The sequence below is a fragment of the Hippocampus comes genome, unplaced genomic scaffold (genome assembly GCF_001891065.2).
Source record: "Hippocampus comes isolate QL1 unplaced genomic scaffold, H_comes_QL1_v1.1 scaffold2, whole genome shotgun sequence".
Taxonomy (NCBI): Eukaryota; Metazoa; Chordata; class Actinopteri; order Syngnathiformes; family Syngnathidae; genus Hippocampus; species Hippocampus comes.
In genome coordinates this window covers 3,510,724-3,534,834 of record NW_017805139.1, presented here as the reverse complement: position 1 = coordinate 3,534,834, position 24,111 = coordinate 3,510,724, and the positions used below count along the sequence as shown (strand labels likewise).

Sequence of the window (24,111 nt, the reverse complement as noted above, 5' to 3'; positions counted from 1 at the left end):
CTGCTTGACGAGCCTATATTGTGTATGTATGTGACGTCACTGAAGGCCTAAGTCAAAATACATAGTCTTCTGGGGGCTAAGCATATATTAATACATTTTGGTAGAGAGGAATATAGGCCTACTGTCATATAGGTTATGTTATCGGGCATCCTTCTAATTCCCTTGAACAACCAAGATTGAACTTTTGAACTCTTTATAATTTCTATTATCTAGTCCAGTTAAAGTCCAGGGGAGGAAGCCCCATCATAGTAAAGAGGATACTAATGTGATGTGTGTAGTTCTTCATAGCCTCTTCATTTTGCTCTCAAAGTGCACGGAATTGATGGATTTTTAACAGAATGTAGAAAAAAATTCTCCCGGGGGGGAATGCCCCCGGACCCCCCTAAAGGGGCTGTGTTCCCCTTGGGGCTAAGCCCCCCTTGTTCTTGAAACCTAGTGACGCCCCTGGAACAAACTAAGCATAGCACTGGCGCCGAACGAACAAGTTTTCTTTGGGTGGAAAAGGGGTGTAAAAGGCCATCAGTCCACAGTGAGACAAATTGTCTATAAATGGAAAAAGTTCAGCACCGTTGCTACTCTAACTCGGAGTGGCCGTCCTGTAAAGATGACGAGTCCAGCGCAGAATGCTCAGTGAGGTGAAGAAGAATCCTCGAGTGTCAGTAAAAATCTCTGGCACATGCCAACATCTCTGTGGATGAATCTACAATACGCCAAACACTGAACAAGAATGGAGTTAATGGGAGGACACCGCGGAGGAAGCCACTGTTATCCCCCGCCCCCACCAAAAAAAAAAAAAAAAACCATTGCCGCACGTGTGAAAATTGTCATAGATCACCTGGATGTTCCACAGCACTACTGACAGAGTATTGTGTGGGCAGATGAAACCAAAATTGAGTAGTTTGGAAGGAACACAACACTATGGAGAAAAAAAGGCACAGCACCCCAACATCAAAACCTCATTCCAAATGTGAAGTATGGTGGAGGGGGCATCAACACAAGATGGGTGATGCAACAGGACAATGACCCAAAGCACAGAAGTAAATTAACAACAGCATGGTTTTAACAGAAGAAAATATGCTTTTGGGAGTGGCCCAGTCAGCCCTGACCTCACCCAATAGAGAAGCTGTGGCATGACCTTAAGAGAACAATTCACACCAGACATCCTAAGAACATTGCTAAACTGAGACAGGAACGGCCCAAAATTCCTCCTGACCGTTATGCCGGTCTGATCTGCAACGACAAGAAATGTTTGTTTGAGGTTATTGCTGCCAAATGGTTGGTCGACCATTTATTAAATCCAAGGGTTCACTTACTTTTTTCACCACGCGTGGTGAATGTTAACATGGTGTGTTCAAAAAAATACACGAGAACATTGTTTTTGTGGTATTATTTCAAGCAGACTGTTTGTCTATTGTTGTGACTTAGGCGAAGATCAGAACACATTTGATGACCAATTTATGGAGAAATCCAGGTAATTCCAAAGGGTTCACATACATTTCCTTGCAACTGCATCTTTTACAAAGATGTTTTGACAATTAATTATATGGCTCCTATTTCGGAGGCTCTTTTCTGTTCCAGCATGACTGTGTCATGTGGGGGAGGACAAGGTCCAGAAAACATGCTTGGTTCAGTTTGGTGTAGAAGAACCTGTACAAAACCTTGACTTTAAGACCATCTCAAACTTTTGGGCTGAAAAATAAACAGAGATGGTGAGTGAGCAAGATCTCTCTCCGGTCCAACACCAATCAGCTCCGCACAAAGATTACCCACACAAACAAGCTCCTGTCGTCTTCTTTAAAGACTTTGTCTGCATAGTGTGTACAACAAACAGTGGGGTTTTGGAGAGGGAAAGTCAAAGTGTAACAAGTGAAGGTCAAGTGAATGGAAAACTATGCACTTTGTATTTATTCTATTTCCGAAACACAAATTGGGACTCCTTCTGCGCAAAAGAGGCCCAGGAGATGAATCACAAAGCAACTTTATATCGTTTTCAAGTATTCAAAACTGTTAAATAAGTACAAGGTGTGTTCGTTCACATGATTTACATATTGGACAATATATGCACTGCCCAGTTTTAATTCTTTGTACAGGTTTCCCACTAACCACGCAAGACGCTAAATGTCCGTAAAGTATATTACATTTTTGTTTTCTTTTTGAATCTGTAGGAAAAGTGAAAGCCGTCTATTGGACAAAAAGCACACAAATGGTACATCCGGAACAGTTTTAGAGTGGACGCAGACAATCCAACAAAGAGGAAGGACTGACAAAGCCCATTTTAGAACGATGATTAGCTGCTGGTGATATGAACAGTACATATTAACATGAAAAGTAGGTAAACATTTTTTTTTATAGTTGATCCCTCAATCTACTGGCTTGTATAACTTCTAGAGGAGAAAAATAATATACAGAAAGACTGACATAATTTGTAAGCGAAACTATTTAAGTAGGAAGCTGGGTATCGTTCAATGACTTCTTCTATAAATTTGGTCAAATCTATTAAGGCACCTGTTGATACTAGATTGAATATACTTTAAAAAAATGTGTGAATGACAAAATCTCAGAGGTATTTGGACTGAATTGAAGACTGACGATATGCTGCCATGTACAAGACACGATGGGACAGGCAAGAAATCAAAAGCAATTGACAGTATGGCACCAAATCAATGATTCTGAGCCGTGTATGTTTGAGATCGTGTGCTTCCTCCAACTGTCTTGCTTGCAAAATTTCTGGAAGAGAAATCAAATTTAGCTCTTAAAAAATATGAAGTGTGATGAAGCAATATAAGCCAGTCTTTCTATATAATATTTTCTGAAAGTAGCCTTTATGCACAAGCATAATGACTGAATTTGATATGCCATGTTTTTATTACAAAGTGGCTCCAAAATGAAAGAAACTTGGGCACAATTAAATACAGTCATGTATAACAAAACCATGTGCTTTTATTTATTTCATTCAACTCTTGTTTACATTGAAAAACGCTGATCGGAAAGGAAATCAAAGTCCTGGCTTTAGAGACTGCAGTAATTAAAACATGGCACATGAATCCAAATCAAGTGACGGAGCAATATTATAATGCTTCTGGACCAACTGCACCAACACTGAACATTCAGCATGGCTTCTCACATACAAAAAACAAATAAAATAATAAAATACAAACGGAGGGGAAAAAAAACCAAACCAAAGATCAATAAAAACCTGCCTATAAGACAGAGTGGATAGTCACTATACTGTACACTTTCTACAATATCAATGTCCATTATGAATATAACAAGTGCACTCACTGAAAGGAATAGTTGAACAGAAAACAATTCTCTCAATTGTCAATGAGGTTCGGCAAACAAAGACTGTTGTACAACAAGCAGACCATCCCGCTTCCTAAAGCGCACGGGGTGAGGGCGACATTTGCAACTTCTGCCGGTAAACCAACTAACTTGACTGGAGTACAAAAATCAGTAGAAAGGGAGCGAATTGAGATTTCTCTTTCCTGCCATGTGGAGTGCCTTCCAAACAAGTCATTTTGTGCCACAATGAGGGGTTTCCAAATGAATTGTTGCACCGTTTGGAGAAAAAAAAAAAGGCAGCGTTGACTCGAGTGGGGCAGATGACTTAGTAGCTATTGTGTCGTTTTCAATATCAATGCACACGCATCTTACACCGATCTTAATCAGGTATCCCGCAAGGACTGCATGAGTAGCCAGTGGGCATATTCGAATAGCGAACCATTGTGATTTCCTAGGAATGTTTAAGAATGTATTTGAAAATGTTAATGCTTTAAGAGATTTATAGGAATAAATTGCTTCAGTTTCCGACACTGCTAAATCATAGTTTTGTAGTTGTTGTGTTCACATATTCGAATACACATCCATCGGTTCGCTGTACTGCATATTCTCGCAACAGTTGCAAAATGATGAAAAGCAAAGTTTATTTCTGAAGTGTGTGTCAAACCGGTAGCCGTCCCTATTAGTTCCCAAGAAGTGATTTGTTTCGAAAAAGTTGGTGACCCGTGATCTAAACCAAAACAGTGTGTGGACGTAGAGTACAATGAAAGGGACAGAAAGCCCTCAGAAAGCCCTCTGTGATTAAATAATTGTTCAAACTGTTGGTATTTTCCATTTTATATGTATAGATTTTTTTTCACGGTAGTTTATAATTGTGCTTTTTTTTACTAGGAAACATTGTTTGGAAGGCTCAACCAACTCGGCCATTTCTTTGCAACAGGTGATCAACATAATGCAACAAAACATCAAACATGCTCCGGTTGTCATCTTTCTCAAAATTCCAAAATGACAATTTATTCTTCAATTGTCTGGGTATTGTAAGACAGTTACACAACGTTGCTGTAAACCAGTGGTGGGGAAACAAAATCACATCAGGTACTTGCGGATGAATGCAATTGAAATTGAGCAGATTTGTTTTAAGTTAGCAACCCCTTCTAGTAATGTTTCTGGGCCTGTACTCATAATGACTCTTGTCTTCTGAGTGAGTGAAATTTGTTCTGGTCTTCTGGTTCGATGAGACAGGTCCAAATGATTGAGAACACATCTGAATCTTTATGAATACTGGCCCAGATTTGTAGAGATTTTTAATTTTTTAAATTACTATACTTATTTTACATCAACACGACAGCTGATTCGCTTGTTTTCTTTATTTACAGGGACAGGAGGGAGGAGCTCCACAAGCTATGAATTGAGTCTAAGAGACTGATCCTCTCTCCTCCTGGAGGAGATATCAATGTCGATGGAGTCTTTACCCACAATGAGTCGCAGGCGTTTCGCCGGGGGAAGTGGAATGAAGTCGTCTTCAAACTCATTGTCAAAGTAGTCCTCGTCGTCATCAGCATCCGCATCATTTTCATCTTCGGACGACGGCTCTGCCATAATCTTTTGGGTTCGATGTCCACCCCCTCGAGCCTCAAAACTCGGACCCATGTCACCGTTGAAGGACAGCTGGTCCGCCTTCATCTGGGATAGTCTCCGCGCGTCATCCTCTCTCTTCAGCTGTATTTTTAACTTTGTCGAGTTACTGTGCACCACGGGGGAAAAACCGTTATTGAGTTTGGCTATGTACGAGCTGCCTTTGTCCTTGTCGTGGTCCTTGCTGAACTTGATGCTAATCTTGCTGGATGAGGCCGAGTTCACTGACGCGGCAGAAAGACCGGAAGAACCGATGACGTCGTTAGGATCATTGGTCTTGCTGCTACTACTGTCTCTCCGTCGCCGGAGCGTCAGTTTGGGGAGACCCGTCGTGTTCTCCAGGATCAACTGGGCATCATAACGAGTGATCCTGCGCTTCTTCTTCCCCTTGTCCTGTGAGCGACAGCTACTCTTGCCCTTGTCCCGACGGAGGGATTTCCTGCCATTGGCAACCCGGTTGTAATCCCTGTGCCGGTCGGAGAAGCTCAAGAGAACCTTCCCGCAGTCTGAGTAGCTGGTGGGATGACCGGATGCCATTGGCATAAACGGCTCACCGTACGAGTCCTCGCATTTAATTGTTCGCTCCGTCCCGAGCCGTATCGGCCGTTTCAGCCGTGCGCACGAGCCCCTTTGGGGATAGCCGGCATCCAATGCCGGCTGCTCCAGACCTATCTCGTGGTGAAGATACTCCTCCAAGTCCGATGGCTCTGATTTAATGACCACTGCACCGGAGACTGGGCTCAAGTTGTGCATAGCACCGGGGTCCAGCTTGACACCGCCAGTTGTTTCTTGGGCTTTGACGAGTGTCCGGGTGGACCTGCGAGTTCTGTACGTTGACGACAGGCAACCCTTACCATGTTGCACAACCGTGAGACTAACGTTTTCCTTTGCAGCGTGACGTGTTAAGCATCCCCGCTGGCCTAGCGTTTGCTGGACCAGCTCCTGGCCGTCCTTCTCCTTCTTTACGGAGACGCCTTTACACAGCGACACCTTCGAGTCTCTGAGACCCAGCTGGCAAGTCTCACCTTTGGCCAATGCCTTGGGCTCCGCGCCCCTTCTGCGACTCCGTAACTGGACTCTACTTAGTGAAGGCTTTGATTGGGATTTTAGTCTCTTTGGTACCCTATTATTGTTTACACGTCCTTGTTTTGAACATGAGGTAGTGAGAGCTCTTGACAACGTCTGTCTTGTTTGAGTCCTGTTTTTATACTTGAGACCAGATGATCTTTTTCTGGCAGCTACACAAAGACAAAACGACATGTATAAGCAGATTGTCAGGGGGAAAAAAAAATCATAAATATATAATAATTCTTCTCCACCTTCTCTATACATAGATTACCCTGTTCCAGTTGGAATGCACATTCTGAATACATTTCATCAAATTGTATTGCCAAGTGAAAATTGCTTTGGTTTCTCAGTGGTGCAAAGAAACAGCATTAACCCTTACATTGATGTGTTTTGGGCGATTCCTGAGAGTCTACGTCGGTGTGGGAGCCTACAGAGTGAGAGTCCAAACTCCGGTTTCCTTCTCCTAACTTCTTCAGACGGTTCAGACGCTTGTCTGTCTCCCGCAACCCGTATTTGCTGTTGATCACTGGAACTTCGACAGGCAGTCCAGCTTTGGATTTGAAAGCACCAGTGCCGCGTCTGCGGGACAACAAATGAAAGAATGTGAATTTAAAACAACGCTCGGACAAACCGCAGGTCATCATTGAAAAGTTTATTGTCAAGAGTGTAAACGCTGCATGTATTGATCATATTTCTATAATATAAATTTAATTTCTGAACATAATCAGAAAGCTTCGTCATGTTATTTTGGCTGAATCATTCAAAAACTGATGTTTCTATTTTCCTGATATCTGCAACACAAACTATTACATGACACTGACCAAATTATTGACATAACCAAGTTCAGACATTAAATGTGATGATACTGTGTATGAAAATACATTTTCCAATTTACCGTTCACAGGTGTAGCATTCACAAAATTCATTGTTTTCCCCAAAAAATCCATCTCCATAGTAACAAGAGATTTCCTCGCCTGGCTCAATGTCCCTTAGCACCTTTACACAGGCAGTGTCCCGCCCTGTCGACACAAACTAACAACAACAAAAAAGGGAATGAATCTATACATTTGTGTGTGCTTTCCAAGCTTATTTAGACATGATTACAAATTCAAAAGTATTATTAAAAAAAAAAAAAAACAACAATTGCAGAGTTAATCACCTTGCAGTTTGGACGACAATCTGAAAAAGCAAGAAAATATCTCAAATTAATCATCTGCATTGGCAAATGGACATGAACAAATGGAGGAAAAACATTTACAAGATAATAATTTACATTTCCTCACATAGCAAGGAGGGTGTACATGAACACCTATTTACTGAACCGTGGCAGTGCCAGGCATATACCAAGTCTTAAGGCTTTATTGTGCCATTTTTATTTATATAAACTTTTATACTGCAAATATTTTTATTGGTGGAATAAAACTGAAAGTCAAACGTTCTGACACAGTCCTCACACCATTAGATAAGACACCACGTCCAAAGTTTTGATTAGTACTGTGTACAATTTTTTTTATATATATATTATTTGTCAAAGTGGACTTTCAAGCAAAATAAAATGTCAAGAAGTGAGAGAGGCTGTCAAGAAGTGAGAGAGGCTGCACTGAACTTCTCTTAAGGCGCGTGGCTCCCGGGAACATTAAACTAAAGCGCACAACACAGAGGACGGGTGACTAGAATGCTACCTGCCAGAAAACATCAACGTAATCTAAGATGGTTTTTAGTTCTCTGTTCAGACTCACACACTACCTCACTTAAGATTGTTTACAAGCACAGTAGGTGCTGTGTTTTTCTTTTAGTACAAAGTTTTGCTGTTGTTAAATTTTTTAATGGCAATTTGTGAACAATACTGTCCACCATCCGAGCCAAAACAAAGTTATTTTCCCAAGGGGGAAAAAGAAGCCGCGTACGGGATTGTCAACTAATGTTAAAATGAAAAGGCTGCTGTTTGACAAACTACGGGAATGTTTTAACCCGAATCATAAAACGCAACAGACTAATACCATGATTAATAAAAGCAGCCGGCCCCAGCCAGAGCTGTGCACAGTTCTTGCGCGTTGAATACATGACACTGAAGTCATTCTCTCCATGCCGCAGTAACATGTTTTCTTCACTCTCCGACAGCTCAGCAATACATCCCACCAAGTACTCGATCTTATCGTTCCTTTTCCTGCAAAAGATCAGGTCCAAAAGTGTGTTATGAGCACTGAAAAGTTAGCTCATAAAATGTCCAGAGCATGAATTTATGACTGAAATGGCATGAACTTACCATTCTTTCGTTGCCACAATTTTAGCTCCATTTTGCTCTGAAGAATAGCGATTACATGGGAGAATCTCGAACCCGCTGTCAGTGGCAAACACCCGCAAATACACAAAAACCTGTGGAAGAGCGTATAGTTAATCACCAAGTGATTGGAGTGATTGTGATGATGAAAGTGGACTGTGAACACAAGAAAACATTTTACATGTTGTTTAAATAGCTTTTCTTGAGATTTTGTCTTGTGAAGAAAAAGATTTCGGGACCAGTCCCCTGATATCAACGCTCTGAATGTTTTCTCCAAGTTATCGTGCTTTTTGAAGCGTTCAATGATTTCCTTCAGCTCCTCCTGCCTTCCCTTGACTGGACGAAATCTGGAGGGCCACATTAACAACACAAAATTAAGTTAGAACATAGATGCACAGTGTATTCCTATGGCCCCCTCCCCCCAAAAAAACACAAACAAAACTTCAGTTGCACCCTAGTAAATAGCTGACCTGGTGTTCATTTTGTGCGTCTGAAAGCCCAGGTAAGGATCTAATATGAGACTTGTGGTCAGGTCATCATTCTCACAGAGCTCCTTTGCAGTCATACCTGACGAGGGCACATATCGCCTCTCGGCCTCAAGGCTGGTTGCGTGAAACCCTGCCAGAACAAGCAAGCCTCAGAATGTGGAACTGCTACTAAACTATACTCTTACAAAAAACACAAACACAAAGACACGTTCAACTCACTACGGCTACATCTTCGGTTTCTGGGATGGGTTTTGTTGTGGCGCAGGGAGACCCGCTGTGAATGCTGAGACCGAGACTGGCTCTGGCTCACAGGCTGCTCGCTGGTCAACTTGTTTCCATGTCGTCTGCCATTTAAGACCATGTTCTTGGATTCGCCCAGCCACTTCATGCCCACAAGCCCCCTGGTCCAGTTGCATTTAGTCTCTGAGATGAAGAAACACTCTTGAGTGGGGAAGTCTGGCGTCTTGAATATGAATTCTGCAAAACACATTGAAAATAAACAAAACGCTGCAATTAAATTGATGTGTAAGAAGAGGACAGAGTAGTATTGCAAAGTTTAAGACAGTTATGAAACTGACACCCTTTTTAAAAGGATGAAAAACGCACCTATTTATCCCTTTATGTTCGGAGGACATTTTGCAGTTCACAAGGGTATCTGGAGATAACTGTGACATTGAACAAACGTGCAAATATTTAAAAGTCGTTAATGTCTGAGAGTCACTCAGTCGTACTGCAAATAAATATGTTGATAATGACATCCACATCAAACAACTTCTGGACCTTCTGAATTTTACGGGCGAGAACTATGATCGTCGCTGAACATACAGATGCAGATATTTGGATTTCGTTGTCTCAGAGCCACTTGATCAAATGCAAAAAAAAATGTTAATAAGACATCCAAGTCAAACAACGTCTGGACGTTCTGAACTTAACGGGCCACTGTAGCAGCAGGGATGGCGTGCTTAACAAAGATAAGCTTTTGCCAATTTCCGCAGTGAGCCTGGGTCGGTTGAACAGAGCGACGGAAGCATTCACAAGCGGAACTGTAGCGCTGTTTAGTGGTAACCTAAAATAATGCATGAGACGTAGTTTTAACAATTAGCTATTCGTGCATCCAAACTGAACCCCGCTGCTCCTGTACCAAAGCACAATACGTGCGATACTCCTTATGATCACGAACAGACGTCCATTATACTTCAAGTATAATGGACAATAGGCACGCGCTCGCATGCACAATGTGAACTCAGGTGGAAACCCGGAAGGCCACCACAACATTTGGAGGCGACAAATTGTGTCTCGGCTATTCGCTTGCATTGTTTGCTAACAGGTGCCGCTCCACACATTGCCTTGGTTAGCATGGAGCTAGCTACCAGGACGACGCCTGATAGGCTCGGCCGCGGTGCTTTGCAGCTCCGTCAGACGCCGGCAGAATGTCGTGACAAAACGAAATAAACACAAGACTGACTTTATGCCTCACAATCACTTGATGTTAGCAGGTAACGCGGACATAAACCGCATGGCACCGAAGGGTTCTGACACAGTGATACTTGTTTAGGGTTATATTTTGACGGTGATTTGACAGAAATCTAGTACACAGTACACTCAGAGTGAACTAATAAATCCCCATTTGCATGAAAATCAGCCAACACACAAAACAATACATTTCAGAGAATAATGGTCCTTTGACGACTTAACTAACACAGATTGCTCGCGTTATAGGCGAGCTATTTGTTAGCGAACACTTGAGACATCTATCATTAAACTTCATCAGTGCTCTTTTAGCTTGGTAAGCTAACATTGTCAATAGCAATCGGTCGGTAAAACGCACTACCAGTACCATTATCGCAACACTAAAATTGAGGTTACTTTCACCCACGAGGAAAAGCTACTATAGTTAGCGCCACACATTACATTAAACGAAAAATATGACTACCTACAAGCCACTAAACAGCAACGGTGAGCAGTTGCTAATGCACTACCATTAGCTTTGCTTGTTTGATTTGGAAGCAAACAGTCAGCTCGTTTTCGCATCTATATGATGCCAAAGATAATATATGGTCTTTAAGTAATTGGTTACATGTTGGTCAGTTATGATGCTAGCAACCAACTAGTATTACAGTAAGTATAAAGAATTTTCACGCGATAGTATGGTTAAATGCCCCAAGTGAAGACATCGGAAACAGAATAAATTACGTTTTACTCACCGGGTGGCCTCGTCAAATAACCGTGCAATATAACAACCCTGCTTAAAAGTCATCGAAATCTGAAACGGCACCGTAAACATTACAGGAAACACATTTATAAAAAAAAAGAAAGAAAGAAATTAACATTAAAATTCAAGATGGCGGACTAGCACAGGCGAGTGGGAGAGAAAGGCGCAGCACGGCTATCCCCCACAAAGTAGTTCCGATGTATACTCAGTCCTTCTCATCCATCCAGACCCAAACGATTAGCGGGGCAAGAACGGACTGCATAGAGCTATCTAACTATAGGTTACAAACGGCATTTCTTAGGTCCGTATCATATGTGGACGACCATATTTATCTTTGAGGCCGCGACGGTCGGATGTACACACGAGTGCTACTGCATAAACAAACCTATTTACGCGTTCCAGACTGGTTCCGTTCTACCTGCTTTCGGCGCATACAGAACCACGCCACGAAGGGCAAACTTTGCCAGCCTGTAACTGTCGACTTCTGTCAGTTTTGTCTTCACTACTCTTTACTTCCTCTGTTCGCTAAGTATCCTACGTCCACCTAATGACGAGGTGTACTTAAATTGTCTGTAGGATATACCATTTGCGCGTGCAAATTAACTTTTACATAAGGCATTTTAGGATTAAATTGCCTGGGATAGGAGATCCAAGCGCACGCAAAATTAAACGTTTTCAAAGTTAGAGACAGTATTGATTTGTGGGGCTACACGTCTTCAAATATATCTTACTTATTACCATCTCAAGGGGACAATAATTTTCCACTCAGCTGTTTAGGCACTATTCACAGAGTTAGGGATATCGGACATCTGGGTGAAATTTTCTAGATGAGCCTAAAATGCACGGTAACCTTAACACGTGAACTTCATTTGACCTCCTCTTGACGTTGTAATGCAAATGTCCACAATGTTTCACTACATTTTACATTTGTTTTCTAACATAAAGCTGAGCGGCAAATTTCTCAAGAAATGTTTGATGTGGCGGTATGACCTTTGAGTGGTTGGCACATCCACTTCACGGTTCAGAGGTTGTGGGTTTGAGTCTGCCAAGGTTCAGCATTAATGGTGGCCAGTGTGCCACTGCTGTGTCAGTTCACTACACACGTTCAGGTACAGGCTCGACTGAACACTTTTGGCCACTGGAAATGGCCCAATTTGGTGCAAAAGACCTTTATCACTGAAACAACCTGAAAACTGAAATTGGATGTTTTGATGATGCATGAAACAAATTTAACTGGCATGCGCTTGACTGAATTAAGGGGCATGAATTGGGGTTAGCCCCATATTGTTAGCTATCCCAATCTCCGTTAGCAAAATACAACTGGCTGATGACAATCTTTGAAAAACTAAGCTCAGCAGCCATTTACATCTGACCCTTGACACTGATGAGGGACTGTTTATCAAATGTTCTGTGTCATCCTCATCTCATGATGTCAGAAGGTTAATGGCATGCTAAAGAAGATCATTTGTATACCACCAGTGTTGAATCAGTACAAGTATTGGTCCGATCAGTGATCAAACACATCTTGTGAATTTTAAGTTTAGCTCCTTTTTAGGATACAGCAAGTTGTGCAAAAAGTATTGAAACATTGAGCAGTTGAACAAGGCCATTCAAAAGACGCAACGTCAAATTAAGTTCACCTCGAAAGGTTAAAGTGCATTTCAGGTTCCTTGTAAAATTTCACCCAAAGGGCATTAAGTTTTTGTCACAAGTGTATTTTGCATTGCTTATCACACAGAGAGCCAAATTACACAAACTCAGGCATGCATATGAGAGCTGTTAGAATATAAGGGGCATGAAAACAGTGGTACAACTCTTGAGCTAGTGGTGGGGGGGGATCAGTGCCTTGCGCAAATGCACCCTAACTTGTATTTCTTAAACATCTGCCGTTTTTCAGCCAGCAGCGGAACTCAAACCATAACCCTTCTGTATCCATAGCCCAAGTCCTTACAGATGAGCTATTGCAAAGTTGAAATTCTGCATATACAATATACTAGATATTTTCAATATTTACAGTATTCAATACAGTATTGTTGCATTGTCTTTAATGGTGTTTTTACAACACATATATTACCTGACATTTTTATTAGCCCAAAAGAGATTCTATTGATTTGTTTCAACTTGCCCACATTTTTCTATTGCCATTGAAAAGAAATCCATTTTAACTCAAGCAAACAGATGCAAAAAAAAAAACAACCCACAAATATGCTCTGTTTTTGACATAAATACACACACTATAGATTAGATTAGATTAGATTAGATATCCTTTATTTGTCCCACACTGGGGAAATTTACAGCCTTCAGCAGCAAGATTGTGGGTAGAAAGAAGAGAAAAGAAAACACAGTTCGATTAAGTGCAATATAAATACAAACATGGATAAGGTCAATAATTAAGTGCAATATAATACTTTTATATTGTATATATATATATATACTTATGTGTCCAAAGTACTCTCAGAGCACATTATGAAGAAACTGTAGAGGAATGTATGTATGTGAAGTAAATAAATCCATCATTTTTTTCGTAATTATACTGGCCGTCCACCATCAGGGTGAACTGGAGCCTATCAAGCTGATATTGCACCCTTGACTGGTCGGCAACCAATCGTAGGGCAAATGTGCTGTTGTAGACGAACACACACTCACTTTCAAAAATTCGGAATTTTCAATTAATTCAATATGCATGTTTTTTAGAAGAGCCAGTGTGCTCAGAGAAAAATGACCCTGTAAGGCAGACGTGCGAACCAATGGGAAAACGTGCAGCGTATGTGTTGAAATGGAAGAAAAAAAAAAGAAACTTAAAAGCCATAAAATGATATCTCCGCAGACACAACTATATTGGCTGTGCAATTAACAAGTGTAATTTGTGTCCTTGACCCCACTTTTTGGATTTGACCCTTTGAACTCGCAACTAAACTCAACTGTATTTATAGAGCACTTTAAAACAACCACCGCTATATACAAAGTGCTGTACATGGAGCAAAAATAATTTAAATAACAAAACCAAATAATTACAAACTAAGACAGAAAGCACAAAAACAGTTAAACTAAAAATCAAGTATCATGGTGAGTCAAAAGCCAAAGAATAACAATGACAATACTGTATACTGTATATCCCATACAAACACAAACACTATTAAGATAACCAGGGATGCTTTCTGATATCAAAGTGAAAATTATGACACTGTTAACTTGTAATATACTCTAAGGGCTGGCATGTTATAATTTACTAAAAGCATGTTTGCATAACAAGTCGGAAATTATTGTTCTGTCATACACCTTTATTTTGCTATTGGCCCTGAAGGTAACATGTATTCTTTGTATTATTGTTTAGTAATAACAGGAGTCATTCCGTAACAACCGGAATAATCGAGACAAATGAACACACTAAAAGTGTATCATGCACCTCGGGGCAATTTAGAGTGATCCATTAACCTGCCATGCATGTTTTTGGAATGTGGGGGGGAAACCAGAGTACCCGGAGAAACCCCACACACGCATGGGGAGAACATGCAAATTGCACACAGGAAGGCCAGAGCCAGATCGAACACTGCACTTCTGCACTGTGAGGAGGATGTGCGAACCAATTAACACTGTGCTGCTCACGATGAGGATTTATGTGAAATGTTAAAATTGGACCAGCTCTTATATTTTATGTACCTGTAAATGAATACAGTAGAAGCAATTGCGGATGATTTTGCATCTGGTCATATTTTGAAAACCTTCTATACAGTTAATTTCTTTTACATTTAAATCAGTAAATCCATAATAGTTCTCAGAAATTAGGACTAGTTGATGGAGAGATGGTGGCACGGTGGTCGACTAGTTAGAGCGCCGGCCTCACGGTGCAGAGGTGCAGGGTTAGATTCTGGCTCCGGCCTTCCAGTGTGGAGTTTGCATGTTCTCCCCGTGCCTGTGTGGGTTTTATCCGGGTACTCCGGTTTCCTCCCACATTCCAAAAACATGCATAGCAGGTTGATGGAACACTCTAAATTGTCCCCAGGTGTGAGTGTGACCGCGGATGGTTGTTTGTCTCTCTGTGCCCTGCGATTGGCTGGCAACTGGTTCAGAGTGTCCTCCGCCAACTGCCCAAAGTCAGCTGGGATAGGCTCCAGCACGTCCCGGGACCCTTATGGATGGATGGATGATGGAGAGATTCTAGTGAAGATTGCACAACTGTCTGTGTCCTATGTGTTGGGTTGTGTTTTTTTGTTATTTTGACTTCAAGATGGCGCCGCGAGAGTGGCTGCCTTTCCAGCAGCTCCTATATTTTGTTGTTCTACTTCTTCCTTTCATAACTTTGCTGCTGGGAATTGGGAATTTCTCCATTGCAAGACTAATAAAGGTTTTCTTATCTTATCTTAATCACAGTCTGCCCTTCAAGGGTAGACCAATGCATCCCATAACTCTTTCAGCTATCTTTGTTACACGTAGCTCGTGCTGTAACACTAAAACTGACATCTTGGAGGAAAAAAAAACAGATTTAGTTTGTGCTCTGTAATCTACAGAACTGAATTTAATTAAATGCATCCGTTCACATATCCAACTACAGATATGACTTGTGATTCAAGTCAGCATTAATGTCCTACAGCACAACTGAGAAAGCAAGATACAGCACCTTGAACCAGGTGGGTGTAGCAATGCGCCCTGTGTTCTTTACGAGTGGTTTACACTGTGTGGGCTGCATCATGCTGCTCCATTAGTAATGAAGCCAGCTGCCATGGAAACTAGTACTGTGTAATACTTTAAAGGCTAGATGGATCTTCTGTGAGAGAAAGGCGTGAGCTGAAATGAAATTCCGCCATTGCATTGTTTTTAACAGTCGCGAGCTTCTACCACTTCACTGTGGTCACGTGACTGCGAGCGTTATTCAGCAAATTGACTGTAAAAAAATGTGAAAACAACATGAAAACACCGACTTTCTCACAGGACCACCAGCATCTATAAGCGCGACCATTTCAATTCCAGTATTTAGTTTGATTTCATATAAAACTGAATGTAACGTAATGGTTTGTTTTTAATTGCACGGAATACAGTATATAGATTCTACTTTACCCTGCACTTCAGTAATTATAACCACTTTCTTTGGCTCTACAATTAACATACATTTCTTCTCCTTCCTTGACTAAATGCATAAAACAGCCCCATTTTATTGTAATGACGTGGTGACTCAATAGATTGACGCTATTATCCGTCAAGACAAAAAGGGAGTAGCAGCCATTATGGCACTGCATACGTAATGTAACGAACCATACGTCACGCATGCGCCAGAGGTCAGAGTTGAAATGTACGAGGCGGTTCGCGGGAAACGTCCCAAAACAAATCGGTTCGGAAGAACACAAAGTTTTTCAAGGTGACTGTCCAAACGAACATCATCTCACGAATTTCCTCACTCGGTCGTCCTTTGGAGTAAAAAATATCGCGTTAAAAGTATCCGTGCTAATAGCTTTTAAGCTAGTTGAGCAGCTTCCGAGCACGCGTGTTAGCGAAACTCTCAACAGACTTTTGAGGAGGGTTGTGAATACTGTCCTGAAGAGTGAGCGAAATGGCAGAAAGGCCAGAAGATCTCAACCTTCCCAACGCGGTCATCACACGTATCATCAAGGAGGCGGTGAGCGCAAACATATTTCAGTATTTCACTTGCATTTCAATTAAATTTATCATTGTCACCCATTGAGCAGGTTGAGTGATTCCAATTAATCGACAAGTGAAATGGGTCTTTGTTCTTTTAGTTACCGCACGTGTTATTCTTGTAATGTGATCGTTTGAGCACGTAAATGCATTCTAGAGCGATTAAAGTAATCAACAATTTTGTAATACATATTGTTTTAAATGCGCTTCCCAAACAAAATACACTTAACAAGAAAATTATGACACTCTACTATTCGAAATCAGAAACCATCGTTTTGAATTAATAGGTGTCGAGCGCGCAATATTGAAAACACGATCAGTTTCATGCGTCAATATCGTAGTTTTATCCTTAAACTTTGAGTCCTGCCCCAATTATGGACCGCTATTCTGGACACAATGTCAGTGTCCTCATATACTCTTTCCAAAGCAGTGTCTCTATATTTTTTTAAATATAGAGTGCATTTTAAAGTAAAGTCAAAAGGCAAAGTTTCGGACACTCCTCGGGCGCGACGTTAGAATCGTCATTGGTGTCGCATAATTATGACGCACCGAATAAACGTCAGCTTGTGGAACTAAAGTAACATTTCACAAGTAAATTTAATGCTAAAATTACAACAATATAGTGTTGTAGGCTGGATGTATTTTACGAAATGAAGACAAAGCACTTAATGTCCATCCATGTTGTCATGTATTATATATCTTATAATAAAGATAGCGCACCACAACAAAGGATTGTCTCCTGCCGACTCCTAGAAACGGGAAATCTTTTTCGATATAAGCATATGGGATGTATTTGATTTGTTGCTCACTATATTTCATTTCAGGGTGCATTATGGGATACATTGACGGCACTACCGTGGGGCAAAAAAGGTTGGGGACCCCTGCATTATGGGATACATTGACGGCACTGTATACAGAATGGAGAGTGATTCCAAACAGAACATTTTGAATTATGAGGGAAATTACACAGTACAAAAATTCAATCCTCATTTGCGTTTAACTGAAGAACACAAATGGACATTCTGGCGACTTATGACCTACTGCCACTGTTCATTTTGAAGGAAAATGGTGTGGTCCTTGTGTAAATAAATATTATATGCCAGCTTGTGTAGTCCTCAACATGTTTGTAGCTTTGAGATGACGCCCCCATATCGTTTGTTTTCAACAGCTCCCAGATGGGGTGAATGTGTCAAAAGAAGCACGCAGAGCAATATCCCAAGCTGCCAGTGTCTTTGTGCTGTATGCAACATCTTGGTAAGAGGACAAACAACGCTTTCACAAAATCATCTTCCATATAATGTGAATTGTGTAAACAACAACTGTCATCTTGCTAGAATTCTTAGTATATGTGAATATTTCCAGTTCAATATATAGTAATTTCACATTTAAAACGGCACCTTCAAAATCATTTTGATGGCTTATGTGAGGGAGAATAGCATCTCTGTCGGTGTTGTGACAACCATGGATCACAACCATCATGTTTGCCATGAGACAGGTCATTTTAAGACACAAGCTCTTTTTGAGTAACATCTTACTTACTTAATCACTCTGATCACTAAAAGGGGCCGATAACCCAAAATTTGTTCAAGCCACCCAAAGAAATGAAAGAGCATTTTATGAATCTTTATATGTTACAGTGCAAACAACTTTGCCATGAAAGCCAAGCGAAAAACTTTGAATGCAGGCGACGTCCTAGCTGCAATGGAGGAAATGGAGTTTGAGCGGTTCATGGAGCCTCTCCGAGAAGCTTTGGAAGGTCAGTAACTCTAGTCACCAAAAAATGTTCTCTTGTGGATAGTAAGTCATGTAACTGCTGTATCAGACATTGTTTTCCAAGACAAGCATTGTTAACTAAACATCTTTTAAATCCAAAGAGGAAAGTTTCTGATGTCAATATTGTACGGTTAAAATGTGGAAAAATGTCTACTGATACTTGTAGAATTTACCAAAAGTGAATTCCATTGTCATTATTCTTTTGAAAAGCTCATAAATATAAGATTTGCCCGAATCAACAAACTAACATGGAACATAGCTAAATAATGTCTGAAAGTTTGCAGGTAAGGTCACAGGAGACTTTGATGTGTTGCACTTATCCCTGTATCGTCTTTTCCCCATCACTTTGACAAATGACTTCAAGTGTGGAATTGCAAAGCTACACGGGTCTTTTCTGCTTGATGATGCAACTCCTCATTCTGTGCTGTTTATGTTCCTTAACAGTGTATAAGAAGGGCCAAAAGGGAAAGAAGGAAGTGTCAGAGCAGAAACGCAAAGATAAAGAGAAGAAGACAGACTCTGAAAATGATAAGAGCCGGGAGGAGGATGAGGAGGAGGAACGCATGGAGGAAGAAGCTGAAGCAGAGAACGAGGTGGAGGAAGAGGAGGTGGAAAACTGAGAACAGTTCCCACACTCGGAAGCGCTGTTTAAATGATGAATTGCACCCAGGCAGCCCGTGTGAGGTTATCACGAGGATCCCAGTAGAAACTGATTGGTTTATTGTCCGGGTTGTTGCTTTTTGTCTCCTATCCTCTGAAATCCAGATGTTAAAAGAAAGCACAACATACTTTCAAGTCTCTGTCGTTCCGCTTTGCTGTGTTTTGGCACGTGACAAAATGGATCACACCCTAACTAACTGGTGTTGACCAGTTTCCTTGCTTAATTACATCTTGGATCAGGTGTCTCAGAGTAACAATCGGTGTTTTGGTTTGACAAATAGCAGAAGTAGAATCATCCTTTACAAGCATAGTGATGTGCTGTCACTTTTTAATGCTATGGCTGTTTCCAAATATAATGTCACGAACCGATGTATTATTGTTGGATTGATAAAATTAACTAACTTGGCCAACGGGATTCAATATGGTCCATCCTGGAGATCAACTTTAAAATGACAAGGTTATATACTTTAATGCAGCTACTGTAGAATTTATGTGAGCTGCACGGGAATAATTCATGGGGGAAAAAAAGTGCAGTTGATTCAGTTGAGACTGATAAGATGAACGGGGCAACTGAGTTGTGCATTTATTGCCTGGGTTGGTGAAGATGACAGTTGTGATTTTGGTGTTGGAATTTCTGCTGCATCTATAATATGCCAGAGTCAGAAATAATGCGCATCATGTGGCGTATTCGTTACAAAAAAAAATGTACGCTTGTTTACAAATGATGTTTTGAACCTGGTCTTACAATTATAATAAAAAAATGCATAATTTTTGTAGGATTTTCATGAACTGAATTTTTCAATAAATATATTTTAGTGAACTTCAAATGTGTAGTTGTACACATTTTTTCTGGTTTGGCTCAAACAAGCACTCGATGTCAGCGTTTTCCAACCTTTATTAGCCAAAGCACATTTTCCATTTTCGTGTGAAATCGGAGCCTGATAGAATACAGTTATTTTGTTCACTAGTTTGGTGATGACTCTGTCCTCACAGTTGTTCATCTGCTGCAGAGCTAAGTGACCAAGTCGAAGAGAGATATAAAAGAATGAAAATTTTCAATCTAACAGCTCCAGGTTGAGTGATTACTACAGCCTGAGTCCCTCCTCTCCCATTCAACAGACTAGGACCGGTATCATGTTCAATTGTAGCACGAGACAAAGAAACTGGACTGAGGTGTCAGCCTTCAGCCTACTGTTTCATTTTTGCTTTCAGTAGCTTGCGTAAAAGGTTCTCGAAAATAGGTCAAAACCCGTCGCCGATAGATGGCAGTACTGTGCAGTGAGCAAAATGTAACATGGTCATCCTTCGTTGCTTGGCCCCACCAATTGTTTTTTGTGAAAGGAAATACAAAAGCCAGCGAAACCCCAAAACAGTGATAAATACATTAAATCATGCAAATGCATGATTTAATCATTTTCAATAGACCTTCAAAACCTCTAGCAAATTGTAGAAGCCATACTATTTTATTCATAGAAAACAAAACCACAACTTTCCAATGGGCACTGTCCTTTAGATTTAAACCCATGATTAATTGCTAATTTGCACGTGGAAACAAGCCAATCGTCGGTTTAGCGCTGCTGCCAGTTATGAGTAAGAGCTCCATTGTGGTAGCTTTATCACAACCTGTAAAAATAACAGACCTGTAGAAAGGAAATAAACCGGCAGAGCCGCCATGCAATTTTCCCCTCACTAAAATTACAATTGTTTTTGCCCAAGGCTAGACTTAACTGCACTTCTTTAACCTGGTTATGTCATGATTTGTGTTCAACAAATTCAGCTGAGTAAAAAAACTTAAAAGTGAAATTTCATAACAAAAAGAGCAACAAGTGTGAAAGCCTGAAAATGGAAAAATGAGGCAAAGCGATTCCATTTCCAACATTTTATTACTCTGATGGGCACTCAATTTTGCCACTGTTGATGTCATCAATGATATCATGAGGAGGTCGACCATCGATGGTGCAGCCAACAGACTGAGCCGTACCCAGAATCTCCTTGATGGTTCCTGGCAAAATAAAAATACATAAAAGTAAAAAAACAGTAACGAACAGCATTCAACATTAACATTGCATTTCTTTTCACCTCAGAAACTTGGGTGTTGATAGAAACATTTAGTCAGAGTATGTAATTTCCTGTGATAGTGTTCCAGACTTTTCGGCACAGGGGTGTCCATTATATTGGGCAGCTCTGTTTCCTAAAGGCGGGTCAATCTAAGCCTCCACTGGATTATACTCAGTCACTCTGACAGACAGGCATAGTGGCGGGAGGCTAACCAACAACCAAGTGTAGTAATGCAGGCCCTGACAGACACTAATCCTGCCTGACCAATTTGACTCTCACCAGAAAGCTCCCGTGCAATGGAACGAGGCCGCATGATACGAGCAACACCGACGATGTCATCAAAGGTCACACTTCCACTGTGCTTGACTGAGGAAGAAGAAAAAAAGGACACATTGAGTGAGGGGGAGGGGGGACGACAATTGCATTCCAGTCATCACTGTAGTGTGACACTTGGCTATCATTTCCAAAAACTTGTCGGTGACAAAGTCATTATGCTGGCATCCCTGTATTCAGTGTGGCGGGGTCCACAGGGGCTCACCTGCAGAAGTGACCCCGAAACACTAACTAAACAGTGTTTAGTTATGTCTGGTGTGCTGTCTGTCATTATCCTTTATGAATTATGCCAGGCGTCAGAGCTTCAAGACACCATTGAACTTCTAGTTACTCAGGTGTACCTTGTAGGCAAACATTTTTTTTAAATATAGCAGCCACTTACTGTTCTTGACCTTCTTCCTGTCACGAGGGGGCTCCTTAAGAGCTTTGATGATGAGTGCAGAGGCAGAGGGAACGACCTCAATCTATAAAGACAGAATCAAGACCAAGTTCTCAGTTCCACTTGAACGCTCCCCATTCAGCAGGGTGTTACTGTGTAATCAACACGCAGAGTGGGAGTCATGTGTGTCCTCAATTCAAAGAAAACAAGTATCTGTACCGCTGCCTGTCTGTTCTGGATAGTCAGCTTGACGGTGATCCTCAGACCCTTCCAGTCACCGGTGGCCTTGGCAATATCATCACCAACTTTCTTGGGAGACTGTAAGAGAGGAGCAGGCTCAGACTCTCTAATGAAATCTATAACTATTCGGAGCTTAGCTATGAGGCTTATCAGATTCACCAAATAATCTCGTTTCTTCGGAAATACACTTCCAAATCAATATTTAATAGAGTGGCAAAGGCACAGTTCACAATATGGACAGGACAAGAAATGAATGTTCTAGACTTTTCGGCACAGGGTTGACCATTAGTTTGGGCAGCTCTGTTTCCTAAAGCTGGGTTACTCTAAGCCTCCACTGGACTACACCAAGTCACTATGGTAGACAGGAATAGTGGCGGGGGGCTGGTTTGTGTAAACCCTTGCAAAATACTCACCAGACCCAGGGGCCCAATTTTGGGGGCCAAAGCTGATGTGGCGCCAACCTCTCCTCCAGTGCACCTCATGTACACTGTAAGACACACACCAAGGTTCGTAATGAAAGTCAACTTTAAATAAGCTCATTTTGTATCAACCAGCAAATGTAGGGCTCTATGTTTACTGCACGGGGCAACCATAGAAACGTCTAAATACCTGGTTCAAAAGAAGTCATGCAGAGTATCTTTCAGTTTGTGATTTTGATTCGAACAGTCTTCTTCCTTTCCATTTAAAAAAATGGCTCGCCTCCTTCGAGGCGGGGAGTAAAAACTATATTACGAGTAACCGTTAAAAAATTTCCTACAGCGCAAACAGACTAGAATTTAGGTCTGTTAAAATAATGAAGACGATGATGGTTATGATGATTACTACAACAGGCGAATGTGGCTTCATTGTGTCGCCATTATCGCAAAAAAAAAAAGAAAAGCTAACAATTAGCCGCTAGCAGTTTACCCCCACGTGCCAAAGCACGAGTGGGCCGGTCACGTTACCTAGTATAAAATATCAACGTAATTTAATCACAGAGCAAACAGTCTACAAACACACATGTCAATAACACGTCTGTCACAGCTCGAGTACCAAAATTACCATTGTGAATGCGCGGTGCGGAGGTCGACGGAGTGCGACGCCATCTTGATCGTCACCCAAGCGTCTGCTTTAAGTACCGTTTGACAGGATAAACGTACCAACTTTAATCTCGCCGGGGTCGAATTTTGGTGGCATGTTGGTGTGGAGGTTGAGCTCAGTTCAGCTTGATTGGTGAGGGTGTCGGATGAACCCGGTTCGGGACGACCGATAACTGTTACACCTTCACCGTTAAGGGGAGAAAGAAAGAAAGAGCGAGAAGTGGGCGACCGAAGCATATAAGTGCACCAAACATCGCGAGAAGTGGCAGTAGTAACATGTGGGCGGGGCCATCAAGCACGTTAACGTTTGTCAATGTACTGTATACGGAAGTTTGCAGCGTACCCAAATAAGTTAAAAGATGTTAAAACATGTAATAATTCATTCCACTCTCAAACGCCTTTTTTGTTTTCTGCAGAACGTATGACACGTGCCTTGTTACTGTTAAATAAAGAGCGCTTTCGTAAATACCTGTAGTCTGTGACCATGGTTGGTTCACTCCAACCGTTAGTAAACTCAAGAGAGTTGTTCAAATTTGCCTTTCAGTTAGTCAGCGTGTACCAAAAACGGACTGCAGGTGCGCGCACTAGGCGCTCCGACGTTGGACACTGCATAACAGGGCTGACTGCGTTCGGAAATTAATGGAAGCGGAGCTCTGCCTCTCTGAATACTGTACACCCACTCTCAGAGTAGAACCCGGTCGTCAGAGTGAATTTCCGAACGCCCCCAAAGAAACATGGAGGTACCTCGACCGGTTGGCCATTTTCCCGCGATTGGTACAAGGGGCGTGCTATTACTGAACGTGTCACCACTGCCCACTGAACTAATGCAAGTCAATGGCTTGAAAGTCATAAAGTGCCTTTGACAAACTGCACAAAGTTAATGCCCCTCATTTACCCCTACACACACGCACACACACACACGCACACACACACACACACACACACACACACACACACACACACACACACACACACACACACACACACACAAACCC

General features: G+C 41.4%; 3 protein-coding genes across 7 annotated transcripts; 1 reads left to right on the top strand and 2 right to left on the bottom strand.

The window, feature by feature from the left end:
* Positions 1–2,040: 2,040 nt before the first annotated feature.
* kmt5b (lysine methyltransferase 5B) lies at positions 2,041–11,545 on the bottom strand. 4 transcript variants are annotated; one of them, XM_019867416.1, is made up of 11 exons: positions 10,956–11,342; positions 9,358–9,416; positions 8,971–9,228; positions 8,734–8,881; positions 8,445–8,610; positions 8,249–8,358; positions 7,983–8,149; positions 7,142–7,161; positions 6,878–7,014; positions 6,362–6,561; positions 2,041–6,152 (listed from the first exon to the last, which is right to left on the bottom strand). In XM_019867416.1, exons 3-11 carry the CDS (start codon positions 9,137–9,139, stop codon positions 4,681–4,683), a joined length of 2,589 nt encoding a protein of 862 aa, XP_019722975.1. In that variant the 5' UTR covers positions 9,140–9,228; positions 9,358–9,416; positions 10,956–11,342; the 3' UTR covers positions 2,041–4,680. The 4 variants fall into 4 exon arrangements, with proteins under 4 accessions (XP_019722975.1, XP_019722976.1, XP_019722977.1 ...); XM_019867417.1 differs by lacking the exons at positions 9,358–9,416; positions 10,956–11,342 and adding an exon at positions 11,349–11,545; XM_019867418.1 differs by lacking the exons at positions 9,358–9,416; positions 10,956–11,342 and adding an exon at positions 11,382–11,545.
* A 4,963-nt stretch (positions 11,546–16,508) lies between these two features.
* Positions 16,509–19,697, top strand: pole3 (polymerase (DNA directed), epsilon 3 (p17 subunit)). Its single transcript, XM_019867587.1, has 4 exons — positions 16,509–16,574; positions 17,763–17,848; positions 18,232–18,350; positions 18,812–19,697. Exons 1-4 carry the CDS (start codon positions 16,509–16,511, stop codon positions 18,985–18,987), a joined length of 447 nt encoding a protein of 148 aa, XP_019723146.1. The 3' UTR covers positions 18,988–19,697.
* A 1,194-nt stretch (positions 19,698–20,891) lies between these two features.
* Positions 20,892–23,340, bottom strand: rpl12 (ribosomal protein L12). Of its 2 annotated transcripts, none has more exons than XM_019867578.1 (6): positions 23,177–23,340; positions 22,451–22,524; positions 22,017–22,115; positions 21,801–21,882; positions 21,365–21,451; positions 20,892–21,029 (listed from the first exon to the last, which is right to left on the bottom strand). In XM_019867578.1, the coding sequence occupies exons 1-6, from the start codon at positions 23,211–23,213 to the stop codon at positions 20,911–20,913; spliced, it is 498 nt and encodes a 165-aa protein (XP_019723137.1). In that variant the 5' UTR covers positions 23,214–23,340; the 3' UTR covers positions 20,892–20,910. The 2 variants fall into 2 exon arrangements, with proteins under 2 accessions (XP_019723137.1, XP_019723138.1); XM_019867579.1 differs by having other exon boundaries at positions 23,079–23,189.
* Positions 23,341–24,111: the final 771 nt, after the last annotated feature.